The 14,970-nt window shown below is 45.8% G+C and overlaps 1 protein-coding gene across 2 annotated transcripts in view; it reads right to left on the bottom strand.

The window, feature by feature from the left end:
- Positions 1-3,205: 3,205 nt before the first annotated feature.
- RAP1A (RAP1A, member of RAS oncogene family) overlaps positions 3,206-14,970 on the bottom strand; it is a 72,318-nt gene continuing 60,553 nt past the window's right edge. For both annotated transcript variants that reach the window (XM_088475427.1, XM_088475429.1), the window contains exons 8-9: positions 14,410-14,528; positions 3,206-3,946 (exon numbers count right to left, since the gene is read on the bottom strand). In XM_088475427.1, the coding sequence (XP_088331553.1) occupies positions 14,439-14,528 (90 nt within the window). In that variant the 3' untranslated portion in view covers positions 3,206-3,946; positions 14,410-14,438. The remainder of the gene's footprint in view (positions 3,947-14,409; positions 14,529-14,970) is intronic.

Raw genomic sequence — 14,970 nt, forward strand, 5'->3', positions numbered from 1 at the left:
GCTCACAGCAACTGGAAGATCTTCGCAAGTTTCGTCATGGCGGATGAGGAAGATGTGTCTGAGATTGCGTCAGAGATGTGATTTATTTGTGTTAAACTTGGAAAAAGCAGAAATAAAACTCATGAAATGTTACAGTAAGAATACGGTGAAGAAACAATTAGCCATGCTGCAGTATTTCGGTGGTAGAAGCACTTCAAAGAGGGTAATACACAAGTGACTGACTAAGCGTTCTGGAAGACTATCCACCTCAGTTACACATGTCAATATTGCCAAAGCTGCGGAGATGTTGCAAAAATATACGCAAACTTTCGGCTTCACTTGGCATTTCATTCAATCGTGTCCAGCTGAACTGAAAATGCATCGCGTGTGTGCCAGGTGAGTACCCAGAAATCTTGCAGAAGAGCAGATGCGACGAGTTGAATTGCGAAAGAGCACCGTTCTTGTACGATTTCCAGACATTGAGTGTGACGAATCATGATTTAGTCATTATGATCGGGAATTTAAACAGTCCAATGTATGGAAACACGCAAATTCGCCTCAGTCCACAAAAAATTCTGTGCGGTTCCTTCAGCGTGTAAAGTCATGCTTCTGCTGTATTTTGATGAACACTAAATGATCCTACAGCACAGGGTTCCACGTGGACGATTAGACAATTAATGGTGACTATGCAAACGTCCTGAAAACCAATTTGCGTGGAGCCATGAGGAAGAAAAGACCACATTTGCTTAAGAAACTGTGGTTTTTGCTCCAAGACAATGCCCGACCACATATTGCTACTGTTGCATTGGCAGCACTGACTGAAATTAATGGGACAGCACTGGAATACCCTCCTTATAGCCTGGACTTAGCGCCTGTGATTTCTTGGCATTCCCAACCCTGAAAAAACTGAGCGGAAAGAAGTTCTCAGATGAAGTGAAAATGTCACAGCTGCAACACTAAAAGTGATGTCACAAAACAGTCTACTGCACGTCTTTGAATAGTTGTTGAAACGCTGCAAAAAACATATTGAATGTGAAGACACTACTTTGAAAAAGAAAAGTGTACAGATCCTGTGGAGTCATAGGATTCTGAATAAAAAAAAATCAGCCCTCGAATCAGGGGCGTAACTATACCTACAGAGGCCCCATAGCAAAATTTTTTATGGGCCCCCCTCTCAGCCCGCGGTCCCCAATCTCGTCCCGCTCTTTCCCCCCCCCCTGCCAGTGGCGTAACTTCATCCCAGGTGCCCGGAGGCAAGTTAAATGTTGGTGCCCCCCCCCAAACTAAAATGTACCACCCCCCAGCACCTATGCCAGCCCCAGCTGCTGCCGCCCCCCTTATGCACTTCCTTTTATTTAATGTAGTGCTCCCCAGTAATGGTCCCCCTATGCAGTACATCCAGTAGTGAGGCCCCTTGTAGGGGCCCCCAGTAGTGAGTCCCCTGTAGTTGCCCCCAGTAGTGAGTCCCCTGTAGTTGCCCCAGTAGTGAGCAACCTTGTAGTTGCCTCCAGTAGTGAGGCCCCTGTAGTTGCCCCCAGTAGTGAGGCCCCTGTAGTTGCCCCCAGTAGTAGGCCCCAGTAGTGAGGCCCCTGTAGTGAGGCCCCTGTAGTGAGGCCCCTGTAGTGAGGCCCCAGTAGTGAGGCCCCAGTAGTGAGGCCCCAGTAGTGAGGCCCCTGTAGTGAGGCCCCTGTAGTGAGGCCCCTGTAGTGAGGCCCCTGTAGTGAGGCCCCTGTAGTGAGGCCCCTGTAGTGAGGCCCCTGTAGTTGCCCCCAGTAGTAGGCCCCTGTAGTTGCCCCCGGTAGTGATGGCCCCCACCGCGCGCGCACACACACACACACACACACACACACACACCAAAAACAACTTACCTTATCCCCGCTCCAGTGCTGCTGCCGTCCATCCCCGGCGTCCGCTCCTCGGCACTATGGGAGTGACGTCATTACGTCACTCCCATAGTGCACTGCGGGACCCGGAAGACGGAGGGAGCTCCGTCCTCCGGCTACCGCGAGGAGGATAGGAGCCGGGCGCCCGCTGGTAACGCACTCAGCGGGCGCCCGGCAAATGGAGGGTGCAGGGGTGCGACAGCACCCCTTGCACCCTCCGTAGTTACGCCAATGGAGGTGGAGCGCCGATCAGCGGCGCTCCTTCTCCATGCAGCTCCCGGAGCAGGTAAGTGCAGTAGAGGGGTTTGAGGAGGGTGCGGAGGGAAGGGCAGCGGACAGCGGCCTGGCACCGTAGGTGCAGGGGGAAGGCCGGGCCCCGGGTTGGTCCGGGCCCCATAGCAGCCGCACCCCCTGCACCCACGGTAGTTACGCCACTGCCTCGAATGTAGTGTATCCCTGTTAATAATTTTCAAAAGTTAACTAATTTGATTAAAGCTATTAACCTTTATATAGCACCAGCATATTCCATTGTGCTTTACATATGGGCACAAAACAGTAATAAAACAAAACTTGGTAATAGCAAACAGACAAAAATGTAACACTAATCGGGAAATAGGAATTTGACACGATGATAAGTGCTACATATTACAAAGAATGCAGCCAGATTACAAAGGCAGAAGTTCTTGGTGGTCTACATGATTCAAATCACACAGCAATGTCAACCTGGTGTCAGATGTATTTTCTCTACACTCAGACATGTTTTGGGGCAGATTCAATTACCCACAGTGTTTACCGCACAGGTAAAGCTCTGGGTTTAACGCCCGGAGCTATTAAATTATTCTGCATTTTCCCTGTGCAGTAAACCACACAATTCCACGTTAAGTGCAGGAGTCTATGGCTTACTTCACGCGTTAAATCACTTAGGGTGAACTTAACGTGGATTTTTCACTGCAGCGCCTGAGGCTGCGAGTAAAAGTCTGCGCTTAATGCACCCTCTGGGGCTTAATGCGTGGGGATGCAGGACTTGATTGAATTGGTCCGGGCTGACAATTAGCTGTGGGGTAAACCACTGTATGCACAAATGTAGATGGAAAGTAATTGGAAAGATAGCTTATGGAAGTTGTGGGTGGTTCACAAATTTAATACCTTTTGACAAATTTTGGTGAATGTACCATAATGATGTTCTCCATTTAGAGCTGAATTCACAGCCTCATGTACACATTCTACATTATCTCTATAAAAACTTTAAATATGTGCTCTGCTTACTGAAAAATGAATGGCTTGCTTTACACAAACTACAGGCGGAAAAAAACCCAAAAAACAAAAACACACGATCAAGAAAATGAAAATGTACTAAAATTTAATCATTCATAAAAGCTGTAATTTAATTTGTGACAGTAAAACACAAGAAGCAATATTAGAGTTGTTTTAGTATATTATATATTTCAGCTTTGAAATCCATAGAAATCAGAATCCCGGTTTTCCTATAAAAGACCCTCCCCAAAAGCACTATGCACAAAATGTTTTCTTATATAATGGCAAGATGAAAGTAATGATAAACCCATATGTTTTAAATATAAAATGAAGTCACCATGACTCAAAAAGGTATTAGCCCCATTGAGTTCATTAAAGGGGAATATATCTCTCTCTCTATATATATATATATTTATAAAGAAAAACTATAAATGGCTACATTTTTAGTGCTTGACACAGGCATTACTAGGGAGAGGATCTGGAAGAAGGTCAATATGAAAATCATTTTGATAATTATACTAGCAATATTAAACATTTGAAATGCATTCATGCTCTCATAATTATTCAAAATTGAGTCAAGTATGTTTATTTTCACATCTGTGATCACCACTATTGCAGAAGTTGACACGACAGTGTCTTGTTTTCGGAGAGAAACACAGCTAATTCATTGCCAGGGAACCTTGTGCAAACAGTATTGGAGATCTAAATTCTTCACATAATATATAAAACAGAAAGAGCCTCTTCAGATATGTTAAATTAGGGTTGGATATCTTTTTACATTTTGGAATGCTGGCACTTCCAACTAGGCAACAGTTCTTCATTCCTGCATTCTACAAAGAAAAAAAAAGAAAAAACAAAATAAGTCAGTCATGTAAGCCATGCAAAAGGTCATATATAGATAGCATTTGGTACAAATGTGCAAAAATCCGTTTCAGGGGCACGTTCATTAACTAAAACAAATAAAATGTTGCCTGTATTGTGGTAACCCACCAATCCAGACCATCCTGGTCATCGTTCCTGCCTGCAGCATGTCATCCAGACAGACTGTTGGAAAAAGGACACTCCACTGACTACTGCAGATGTCAGAGTAACCTGCTTGATTGATGCGAGCAGGGGAGTAATGTTTAACATTGGTTAGGGTTTCCTATAATTTATCTTTTAAAAGTTTGTTAGTAGCACCTTATGTCATTATCTAGGCCAGTTCTACTCTTTGGCTTGAGTCCTTTTGAAAAGTTCAAAGTCCCATTAAAAAAAAAACAGACGTCCCTGTCTTTATGGGAAAGCATTTTAATTAAGTGTATAAAAGGCGTTGTTACACTATGAACAATGCTTCCAACTTACACCACCACCCTTGCTTACCACCAGTAAATTCGCTTCCCAAAAAGGCATTCAAAATGTTTTCATTTCACATATACACCCCCCTGCTCAATAAGATAGAAAGTCACTGTAAACCAGTTAATATCAGCTATAAGTAGATTCAAGATAATGAGACAAGCAACTGAGTTTCTTTACATCTAATTAAAGGCAGCCATGCAAAGCAGCTGTAATCAATTCAAGACCATAGATCTATAACTTATTACCAGACCCGAATGTATGTCTACACCCATTTTTCTCAATTCGTCAATCTTTCTACTATACTGTACATACTTTTGAGCATTTGAAAATGTTCAGCTGTAGTGTCTACAACTGCTCCGAGTACAAGGATACCAAATGTGTACTTCAAACAAAGAACTTGGTATCCAAATAGCAGCTAACACTAGATCATGGAACGATTTCTGACATTTTGCATGAGAGATTCAGCTAACCGGTGCAATATCCCACGACTACACATAAGGAAAACCACCCTGGTGGGGATGCAGTGGAGATCCCAGCGGTTTGGTCGCCGGTGCTCAGAATGCCGGTTCCGGAATCCCGACGGTAAGTATTGGCGTTAGGGGGAGGGTTAGAAATTGGCACTAAGGGGAGGGTTAGGTTTAGAGGTAGGGTACTTACCATCAGGTGTCAGTATCCTAACAGTCAGGATGCCGGCGTCAGGATTCTGAGCGCCGGCATAGAGTACCCAACCCCACTGATGACCTGGTCATGGAGTAGCAAAAACCTGCGGACATATATGGGGGAAGGGGTTTATAGTCTTGGAACCGAGCCACACAGCTAAGACGACCATCACTGTATAAACGTTTGTGTATGGACGCCATTAAGAGAAAATGTTGGCACTAGGTGCCTAATGTGGACTGAATATTTAATGATGAACAATGTACATTTTTAATACCTGCTGCAGTTAACTGTGGTACTGGGGCAGAGTTTGGAGGCTGCAGACCATAATTAATAAAGTCACAGTGCTGGGCCCTTGGACCGGAGAAACCTTGTTTAAAAATGATTTCAAATATTGTGATATAATGTATTTTTAAGGTATATGATTTATAAGGTAAGCCAATATCTAAAATAAATATCCAATTTGAGGATTATTAAGACATCCTTATGGAAGAAGGTCACTAATCTGCCTTCAGGAAAAGTCTCAATGTGTTAATTGACAAAACACTATTTAGGGGGTATCCTGTTGGCACAAGTAATGGTGCGTACACGGTACGACGGGGGGACAATCAGATAAAGATCATTATCGGATCGTTCTGCATGTGTTGGATAATCGTTATCGAATATCCAACACATGCTGCAAGCCCCTTACAACTAGAACGACCCGCGATCCCTATAGTAAACAGGCTAACCTGGTCGATATCGACCAGATATGCCTGCTTGCACAGACTACAGACGATGGCCGATAACGACCATAGGTGGCCGCGAATCGACCATCGTTTGGTCGTTTTCAGGGACCAGAAGCTGTCAGAGTTAAACGTTAATGATAGGATCGTTATCGTACAAATCTGACAGCTTATCTGACAGTGTGTGCACATCATTAGAATAAACATATCCCATTGATTAATTTATTTGAATGAAATCGCATTGCTGTTTAAATCCAAATAGATAATTTGATTGTAAAGGCAAATGAGGGTGAACTCAATTGACAGGTCCCTGTAAACTGAAGTGATTTTAAATTATGGAAACAGCAGGAGTTTGAAGAGGCAGGAGGCTGGCCTACAGTCTACCACATTTAGGTTAAATCTGTATAAAAGAAAGGCTCAGTAAGCTTACATTTATCTAACATCTGAAACAGCGTGATGTGTAGAACCTTTGACCATTTTGAGATGTGTAACATCGTTCTGAAGTATGCATTGCCAATACTTTCAATCGAGAAAACAGTCTTTTTAAAAACACTTTCCTGGAGCTAATAAACCTATTGTTTCAAGAATGCATGCACTTGCTTCTATACTATGACCACAAAATAGCACAAAACGCTACTCTATACTCTGCCAGTCGTGCACATTGTCTCCACGACAAAGCGCCATCCGCCTACTACAAAGCGCAGCACTGATCCATAAGAAGATGCCTGTGGGGAATTAGCCAAGACCATCACAAGGTGGTGTTGCAGTGTCACAACACATACCAAAGAGTAAGCTGCTACAGGTACCGATGTAGGAGCTGGTGGGAACAAGCAGTTCTAGGTGCCGGTAGAAGAGCCTTATGGCCATGCGGCAGAATAAGCTCATCCTGTCACAAGGGATTGATACAAATCGCCTGGTTTGCCGCAATTTATTTAATTACAAAGGACTGGCAATTTAACAATAATGGAGACAGACAATGTTGGTAACGGATTGCGGAAAGTTGTATAAGGTATTTAACTTAAATTTTGCAAAAAAAAACAAACCCTGAAATATTCATAATTGATTCATACTTTGTGAACTGCACACATTCAATTTTATAATCATGAATATGCTGTCAGAAATATAAAGGCATATGTGGAAAATTTTCATTGAAAAATCAGATTTTGTGGTAATTATATGTTTAGTGAGAGGATAAAGTTGGTGATATTATATGGATACTAAGGACAAACCATGCAAAATACAGACCAAAACAAAAATGTAATACATTGTCTTCTCAGTATGTAAAGTGCAATATCAAAATGAAGATGCAACAAAAAAAAAAAAAGCAAAGATTAAATAATTTTCATGTTCTGAAAGAGGTTAAAAACTACCACTTAGATCTGTATGCGAGTATACTATAAGGTGGAAATTTGCAAATAGACTTTCAAACTGAGTTGTGCTTTTACCATTCCAAAATCTGCCTGCGTCAAACCAATACATTGGAGAGGTAGGGAGACATGTGAAGCAGTTACGTCTGAAAATTCTCTTTACATGGTAGACCTGTTTGTCAATAGTTTGCTCAATTGGTATTTTAAGCATACCACTGGTAAGTGTAGACAGATTCCCAACTACACAGTGTTACACCCTGCTTGGGGCCCGTCAATGTACGGAGGAGTTTACAACTAAGGGCCGTATTCAATTAGAAGCGAAAAGCCGTAATTGGCGAAAAAGTTTTGCCTATTGACGCTTTTCGCCTGTTCGGAACTTATCTCCACATTCAATTCCAGCCGGAATTAGCCTACGCGGAAACTCAATGCAATGTAATAGGTGAAAAAGATTTGCCTATGAATAGCAGGTGAAAAGTAGTGCAAACTATTTATTTTGGGGTGCAAACATGGGGAAATGACCCAGAACCCTTGTCACAGTCCCGCAAAGGTCAAAGCTTGTAAAAAAAATAAATAAATAAATAAATAAATAAAATAAACACACAAAACCTAAGAACACCTCAAAAAAGTACTTTAATTTTAGGGGCAAAAAAAGTAAAAAGTGGGGGGACAAGCATAAAACCTAGCGAAATAAGATTTCTAGGGGTTCTGCAAGGATGGGTCATGTGTTTTTGGGATTGCAGGTGCATGTAGCAGGTGCATTTTTGAAAATTTTTAAAAGTTTACTTTAGAAACATTTAAATATGCTGGCAGCCATGTTATAGTACCCCAAATTTGACTGGAATACTTATTTTCACCAAAATATACTGCTTTATGCCATTATTCACCACTTTTGCATAGATGCTAATAAGTAGCTATTTAAATGGCTTCAGCACCCCAAACACTACTTAGCCCAAAAGCCCAAAAATACTTAGGGGTATTCAGACACGTACATTGATTCCCTATGTTAGTGCATCTTTTATTGGGATACAGACTGAGTTCCCCACATCTGACAGTACTTTCCGCCTGTTCCGCATTCGCGTGGTTTGGAATTGAATAGGGCGAAGAGCGGGAACGTGCACGAAAAGTTTGCGCCTCTGAAACAGGCGAAAAGTCCTTCAGGCGAAACCTTTCCGACTTTTCGCCTCTAATTAAATACGGGCCTAATTTTGCTATGGAGATGCTTATTTGCATAGGTGCCTAAATAAAAACCCAACTTTAACATACAAGATCTTGCAAAGAACCAGTATATAATTGATTGCCAATTATGCTGTCTGCAGTCAAAACGTCGATCAAGGAATGCAGACGTTGTAGTAATGCTATTTAAAGCATTTTAATCATGTCTGCATGCTAAAGTTGTAATGCCAACTATACCCCTAAGTCAACCCTGTGGACCCTATGAACTTCGAAGAAACAGAGATAACAAAGGTAAGTTCTTACCATATCTCTTGTTTTCTACTTCAGGGTCCATAGGGTTGACATTGGGGATGTCCCAAAGCAGTTCAACTAAGGGCAGGGACACTCCTGTGCTGAAAGGAGAATCCGGCGCCCGAAGGATGCATCCTGAGAGGCGAAGGTGTCAAACGCATAGAACCTCAGAAAGGTCTGGATGGAAAACCACGTGGCCGCCTTACATAGCTGAACAGCCGAGGCGCCATGGCCAGCAGCCCACGAAGGACCCACAGACCGAGTAGAATAAGCCTTAACAGAGGCCGGAACAGGCAAACCCTCCTGTGCATAAGCCTCACAAATAACCAAACGAAGCCAACGGGCTAAAGTTTATTTGTTGGCAGGCCAACCCCTCCTGTGAAAACCAAAGAGGACGAACAAGGAATCAGACTTCCGAAAGGGACTAGTCGGTCCACATGAACTTTGAGAGCACGGACCACATCTAATAAAGACTCACCAGCCGAGAGATCAGGTGACTGAAATGCCGGCACAACAATTTCCTGATTAATGTGGAACTCACCTTAGGAAGAAAACCCGTGCGAGTGCGAAGCACCGCCCTGTCCTGGTGAAAAATCAGAAAAGGAGAACGACAGGAAAGCGCCCCAATTCTGACACCCGCCTGGCCGAAGCAATAGCCAGGACAAAAACAGTTTTAACAGTCAACCACTTGAGTTCCACCGACTCAAGAGGTTCAAATGGAGGACCCTGTAGGGCCCGAAGCACCACCGCCAAATCCCAAGGAGCCACAGGGGGAACAAAGGGAGGCTGAATCCTGAGAACCCCCTGGAAAAAGGTGCGGACATCTGGTAGAGTAGCGATCCTACGCTGGAGCCATACAGATAGTGCAGACACATGAACTTTCAAAGAAGCTAGGCGTAAGCATAGTTCCAAACCAGACTTTAGGAATGCCAAAACCCTAGAAACACGAAACGCCTGCGGATCGTAGTTTCTGGACTCACACCACTGAAAATAAGTATGCCATACTCTGTGGTAAATCCTGGCGGAAGCAGGTTTGCACGCCTGAAGCATAGTGCTGACGACAGAACTGGAAAAACCCCGGGACCTTAAGACGGATGTCTCAAGAGCCATGCCGTCAAAGACAGACGAGCCAGTTCCGGGTAAAGGCAGGGCCCCTGAGACAACAGGTCCAGACGCTGAGGCAGAAGGAACGGAGCATCGATGGAGAGGCTCCGAAGAACGGAGTAACAAGGACGTCTGGGCCAAGCCGAAGCCACCAACAGAAGCGTGCAGTCGTCCTGTTTGAAAGGCAGCAGGGATATCGGAGGGAATAGATACGCCAGTTGAAATGTCCATTTCACCGACAGCGCGTCCACCAGGCTTGGGCCTGCGTCTCTTGTCCTGGACCCGTACACGGGTAGCTTGTGACGGAAGGCCATGAGGTCCACCTCCGTCAGTCCCCACCTGTCCACGAGTAGTTGAAATACCTCTGGGTGAAGCGACCATTCCCCGGGATGCACGTTGTGACGGCTAAGGAAGTCTGCCTCCCAATTGAGGACTCCCAGGATGAAGACTGCAGAGATGGCAGGTAGGTGGCACTCCGCCCAAGCCAGGATGCATGACACCTCTGACATCGCTGCTCGACTGCGAGTCCCTCCTTGATGGTTGATACATGCCACCCTGGTGGCATTGTCGGATTGAACTTGCATGGCCCTTCCTTGAAGAGCGTGACCGGACAACTCGGAGGCCCTGTACACGGCCCGAAGTTCCAGAATTTTGATGGGGAGAACCGCTTCTTCCGCAGTCCATCGGCCCTGAAGTGAAAGTGGACCTGTCACTGCCCCCCAACCCTGGAGACTGGCATCTGTCGTGAGCAGAACCCAGTCCGGGATCCAAAAGGGGCGACCCTTGGATAGATTGGATGTCTGAAGCCACCAAGTCTTGATCCGGTGTGGTAACCTGTTCCATTTGGATAGAATCAGCCCCTGCAGGGGCCTGGAATGGAACTGGGTACACTCCACCATGTCGATTGCCAACACCATGGACCCCAGAACCCTCATTGCCGAGTGAACAGACACTCTGTTAAGGCTTATTATACTCGCAGTTGTAAGGAGGAAATCTTTTCCGGAGTCAGAAAGATCTTTTGCTGATGAGAATCCAGCAAGGCTCCCAAATAAACCATCTGTTGCGATGGAATCAGGGGGGACTTCTTCCAATTTATCAGCCACCCGTACGCTTGCAGACAAGTGATCATCAGGTGTAGATGATGTACAAGTACCTCCGGAGAGCTTGCCAAAATAGGTCGTCGTCCAGATATGGCAGATGTGGCTCCATAGATGTGCGGCCATGACCCCCATAATTTTGGTGAATACCCGTGGAGAGGCCAAATGGCAGAGCTTGAAACTGGTAGTGGTGTTGACGTATAGTAAACCTCAGATACCGTTGGTGTGAAGGCGCTATAGGAACATGAAGGTAGGCGTCCTGGATGTCCAGGGAGACCATGGAGTTCCCAGATTCCATAGCCAGAATAATGTTCCATCCTGAATTGGGGAACCATGTGGAACTTGTTCAGCAACTTTAAATTGAGGATAGGCCGATGAGACCCATTGAGTTTCTGCACCAGAAACAGTAGAATAGTAACCCGTCCTGCGTTGAGAAGGCGGAACGGGAACAATGACCCCTGGTTTCTTGCTTCCTGAATCTGCAAGGCCTTGGTCTTGTCCTGAGAAAGATTTGTGCAGAAGAACGGATGGGGAGGTCTGTGACGAAAGGAGAGGGCGTACCCCTGAGAGACCACTTCCCGAACCCAGGCATCCGTGGTGGTGTTGTACCAGCACTGGGCGAATTGAAGAAGTCGGCCTCCCACTCTGGGATTCCCCAGAGGGAGGCCCATCCCATCAGTCAGAAGGTTTATCCTCCGGCTTGGAAGAAGGGCGTCTAGCACTCCACGCTTGTTTCTTAGGCTTTGGGGCAGCCTTGGTCACAGACTGCCTCGGGAATGACTGTCCCTTGGACTTTTCCTGAGTACGAGAGGACCGAAATGCAGAGGGGTCCTAGCCTTAGAAGGTGCAGCTGCCGAAGGTAGAAAAGCTGACTTAGACAGGGTATCCACAATTTTGTCCAGGTCTGTGCCAAAATAATTTCTCACCATTAAAAGGTAAGGCCTCCAGGCCTTTCTTGGAATCCGCATCCACTCTCCAAGAACGCAGCCACAAAGACCGGCGAGCAGACACCGCTGCAGCCGATACTCTGGAAGTCGGAAGACTGGCATCCAAAGACACTTCTCCAATATAGGAAGCGGCATCCCTCATCTGTCCCACTAAAGCTCTCTGCATTTCCGGAGCATCCTCTGGAAAAGTATCTTTCAGTACATTGGCCCAGCTCTCAATGGCCTTAGCCACCCAAGAGTTGGCCATGGACGGACGGGCAACTGCCCCTGAGAGAGAATAGATCGATTTTAAACAAGTCTCCAGTTTCCGGTCTGTGGGATCCTTTAGGGATGAAATGGATGGAAAAGGCAAGGTAGCGCTTTTGATTAAGCGAGTAACATGAGAATCCACCGCGGGCGGGGTTTCCCACTTTTTACAATGACCTGCAGGAAACTGATAACTAGATGCTAAATGTTTCTGCGGCTGGAACCTCTTACTAGGCGATTGGCAGGCCTCCACCATATTATCAGTCAACTGGTCAGAAAGGGGAAAAACAGCCTAAGTCACTTTTGTCTGTTTGAAATTTGGATACTTGGATTTAGGAGCTGGTGCGTCATCCTCTATATCAAGAATGCACCGCACCGCCCTAACCAACGCCGGCACATTAATGGAAGACTTAGTTTCCACCTCCCGGACAGGGGAATCCGAGTCAGAGTCCTCAAGCAATTCCTCATCATCCGAGGATGCCACAGAGTGATATTTGCTCAGACTGGGCGTTTAGACTCCTTCTGAGGCTTTTCACTACATAACAGTTTGAAAGGCCGAATAAGAGGCCTCCAAACTCTTTACTGAACTGGAGAACATCCACCCATGGTGGTTAAGCCACCTGAGGGAGACCCTGAAAGGGAATAACAGACTGCTGTGTCACTAGAGGAGACTGGATATACATAGGTATGGGTGGACTAACAGTCTGAGACCCAGGGGGAGACTGCAATAAATGTGGTATACCCGGGGAATGGGGGATGGCTGGTTGGGGCAACTCCCTATGGGGGAGAGCAGTCGGAACCACCAGACGGTCTGCGATGGAAGCCAGCACCTGGGAAAACACTGCCCAAGGAGGGTCCTGTGAAATTGGGGGGTTAGAGGGACCAGGTAACTGCTGGCACCGCACATACAGCCAATCCTGTGATAAATCCTCCTTATCTACTCCTGTGACGCAGCGTCTGCAGGAGAACAAGGTAGGAGCCTCGGAGCGCTCAACTTCCTCATCAGACATGACAAAATATATATTATACAAATATATATAACACAATAGGGAAGTTCAGTGTTTGACTTCTGCGCACCCACAAGTATGCAGCACACAAGCCCACAGATATGGCACTGTGTAGCACACAACTGTATGTGACCGACATCACAAATACGTGAATTTATATAAGTGAGGTCCGAGAAAAGCCCTTCCCCCACACACCTGCAGGGCCGTAGGAGAAGAAAAGGGATAGGTATAGACTAAGTAGAAAAAAGCACAGTCAGCACTAGCAAAAGTCACATACAATGCAGAAAGTTAATATTCACTGCACCTTGTCACTACAATCAACCTGCCCAGAGTCAGTGTCTGGTAGGGCTATAGTGCTGTGTATGCTGTCCTTTAGCAGGGGAGAGGTACACAGGGGGACCGGTCCACGCGCTGCCTGGGATATCTGCGATGCTGCCAGAGAAGATGGCCGCCAGAGACCTCAGAGGAGGAGTGGCCGCAGGAGGAGTGGCCGCAAGAGGAAGCAGCTCAGCGTCGCCAGACCCAAGCAGAAAGGCGCGCCGAGCTGAGGGGAGGAGTCGCTAGACAGGGAACGCTGCCTCCCCTGGCAAGCAATTAACCCCAGAGGCGCTGGCTCCCGCTGCCGGCATTATTCCCTGGTGGTCTAGTGGTCCCGCAGGGTATTCCTCCTGAGAGGGGGAGCCCGCCACCACTGCTAGCACCTCTGGTCTGTCCCCAGAGAACGGAGGCATACGACTGCATATACACGTGGGCCACCACAAGCGGTGCTCCGTGGCTTACCTGATCCCCGACGCTCCGGCAGCAGTCGAGGGAGTCCCCAGAGTCCGGCTAGTACAGACTCTGGGGTGCCGCTGCGATCCCCAGATCTGTACTGGCGGCGCGGTGCCAGCTGGGTGTAGGAGGTCCAATGGACAGTCTGATGCTGCCGCTCTGAAGAGTCAGCTTAAAAATAAAACCTGAAAATGTAAAAAATCTCTAAAAATAAGTTTAGGGGCTGCTAAGCAGCCCCCCTGCACTAAGGGTGACCCGACTCCGTCTGGGCACCAACTAAAATGGAGGTACCTGTGGCTCAGGGTATAGAGGAGGATGGACCCAGTGCATCCTGTGAGCAGCAAAAGCTTTAACTGCGTGGTGCCCATAGATCCAGCTATACCCCAAGGTCAACCCTGTGGACCCCCTATGGACCCTGAAGTGCATTCAGCATTCTCGACAATACACTGACAAAACTGACAGCATGACTGTAGACTAGTTAACTACCTGCTCCTTGCAAAGCTCCATTAGTGTTATTCTTCAAGATGAATTTATAATTACTGGCCTAAGAATGATGGTACATGTTAGGCTTACCTGGCTCAGACCTGCTGCTTGAAAATGGTCTAAAGCAGCAGACACGATGATTTCTTTTTAGGCTTCTTCTTTTCCACTGGTGTTTTCCTATTTATCTGCCTGACCAAGTCATAAAAGATCTAAAAATAAAGATTACAGTAAGGAGAAGGTGGTTATCACAAAGTAATTCAGAAAGGGGGTTATGGTGTGTATCGAACACTGCAACATTTTATACAGCATTTTTTTTTATTTTATTTGGTTATAGAACACAACCAAAAATTATGAACTGTGTTTTATTCCCAGCAGACATTTGACATGACAATTGCTGCCATTTTATGCACTAATAACAGAATACAATTCTACAGCGAGGACTGATCTGTGCCCACGGGAAAGTCTGATCTATATATTTTCAACATTTGACATGTTAAACCACCTAAAATAATTTCGTTTCATGCTACAATAAATCTTTGCTTTTGCCTTTTAAGTAAACAGAGTTATTTCCACACTGCGCTCCATGACTTACTAACACAACTAGTAATCAAGAATTGCCTGAACTTAAGGATTACCATTAAACAAACAAGT

This window comes from Taudactylus pleione, unplaced genomic scaffold (assembly GCF_031769625.1).
Source record: "Taudactylus pleione unplaced genomic scaffold, aTauple2 ptg000172l, whole genome shotgun sequence".
Lineage (NCBI taxonomy): Eukaryota > Metazoa > Chordata > Amphibia > Anura > Myobatrachidae > Taudactylus > Taudactylus pleione.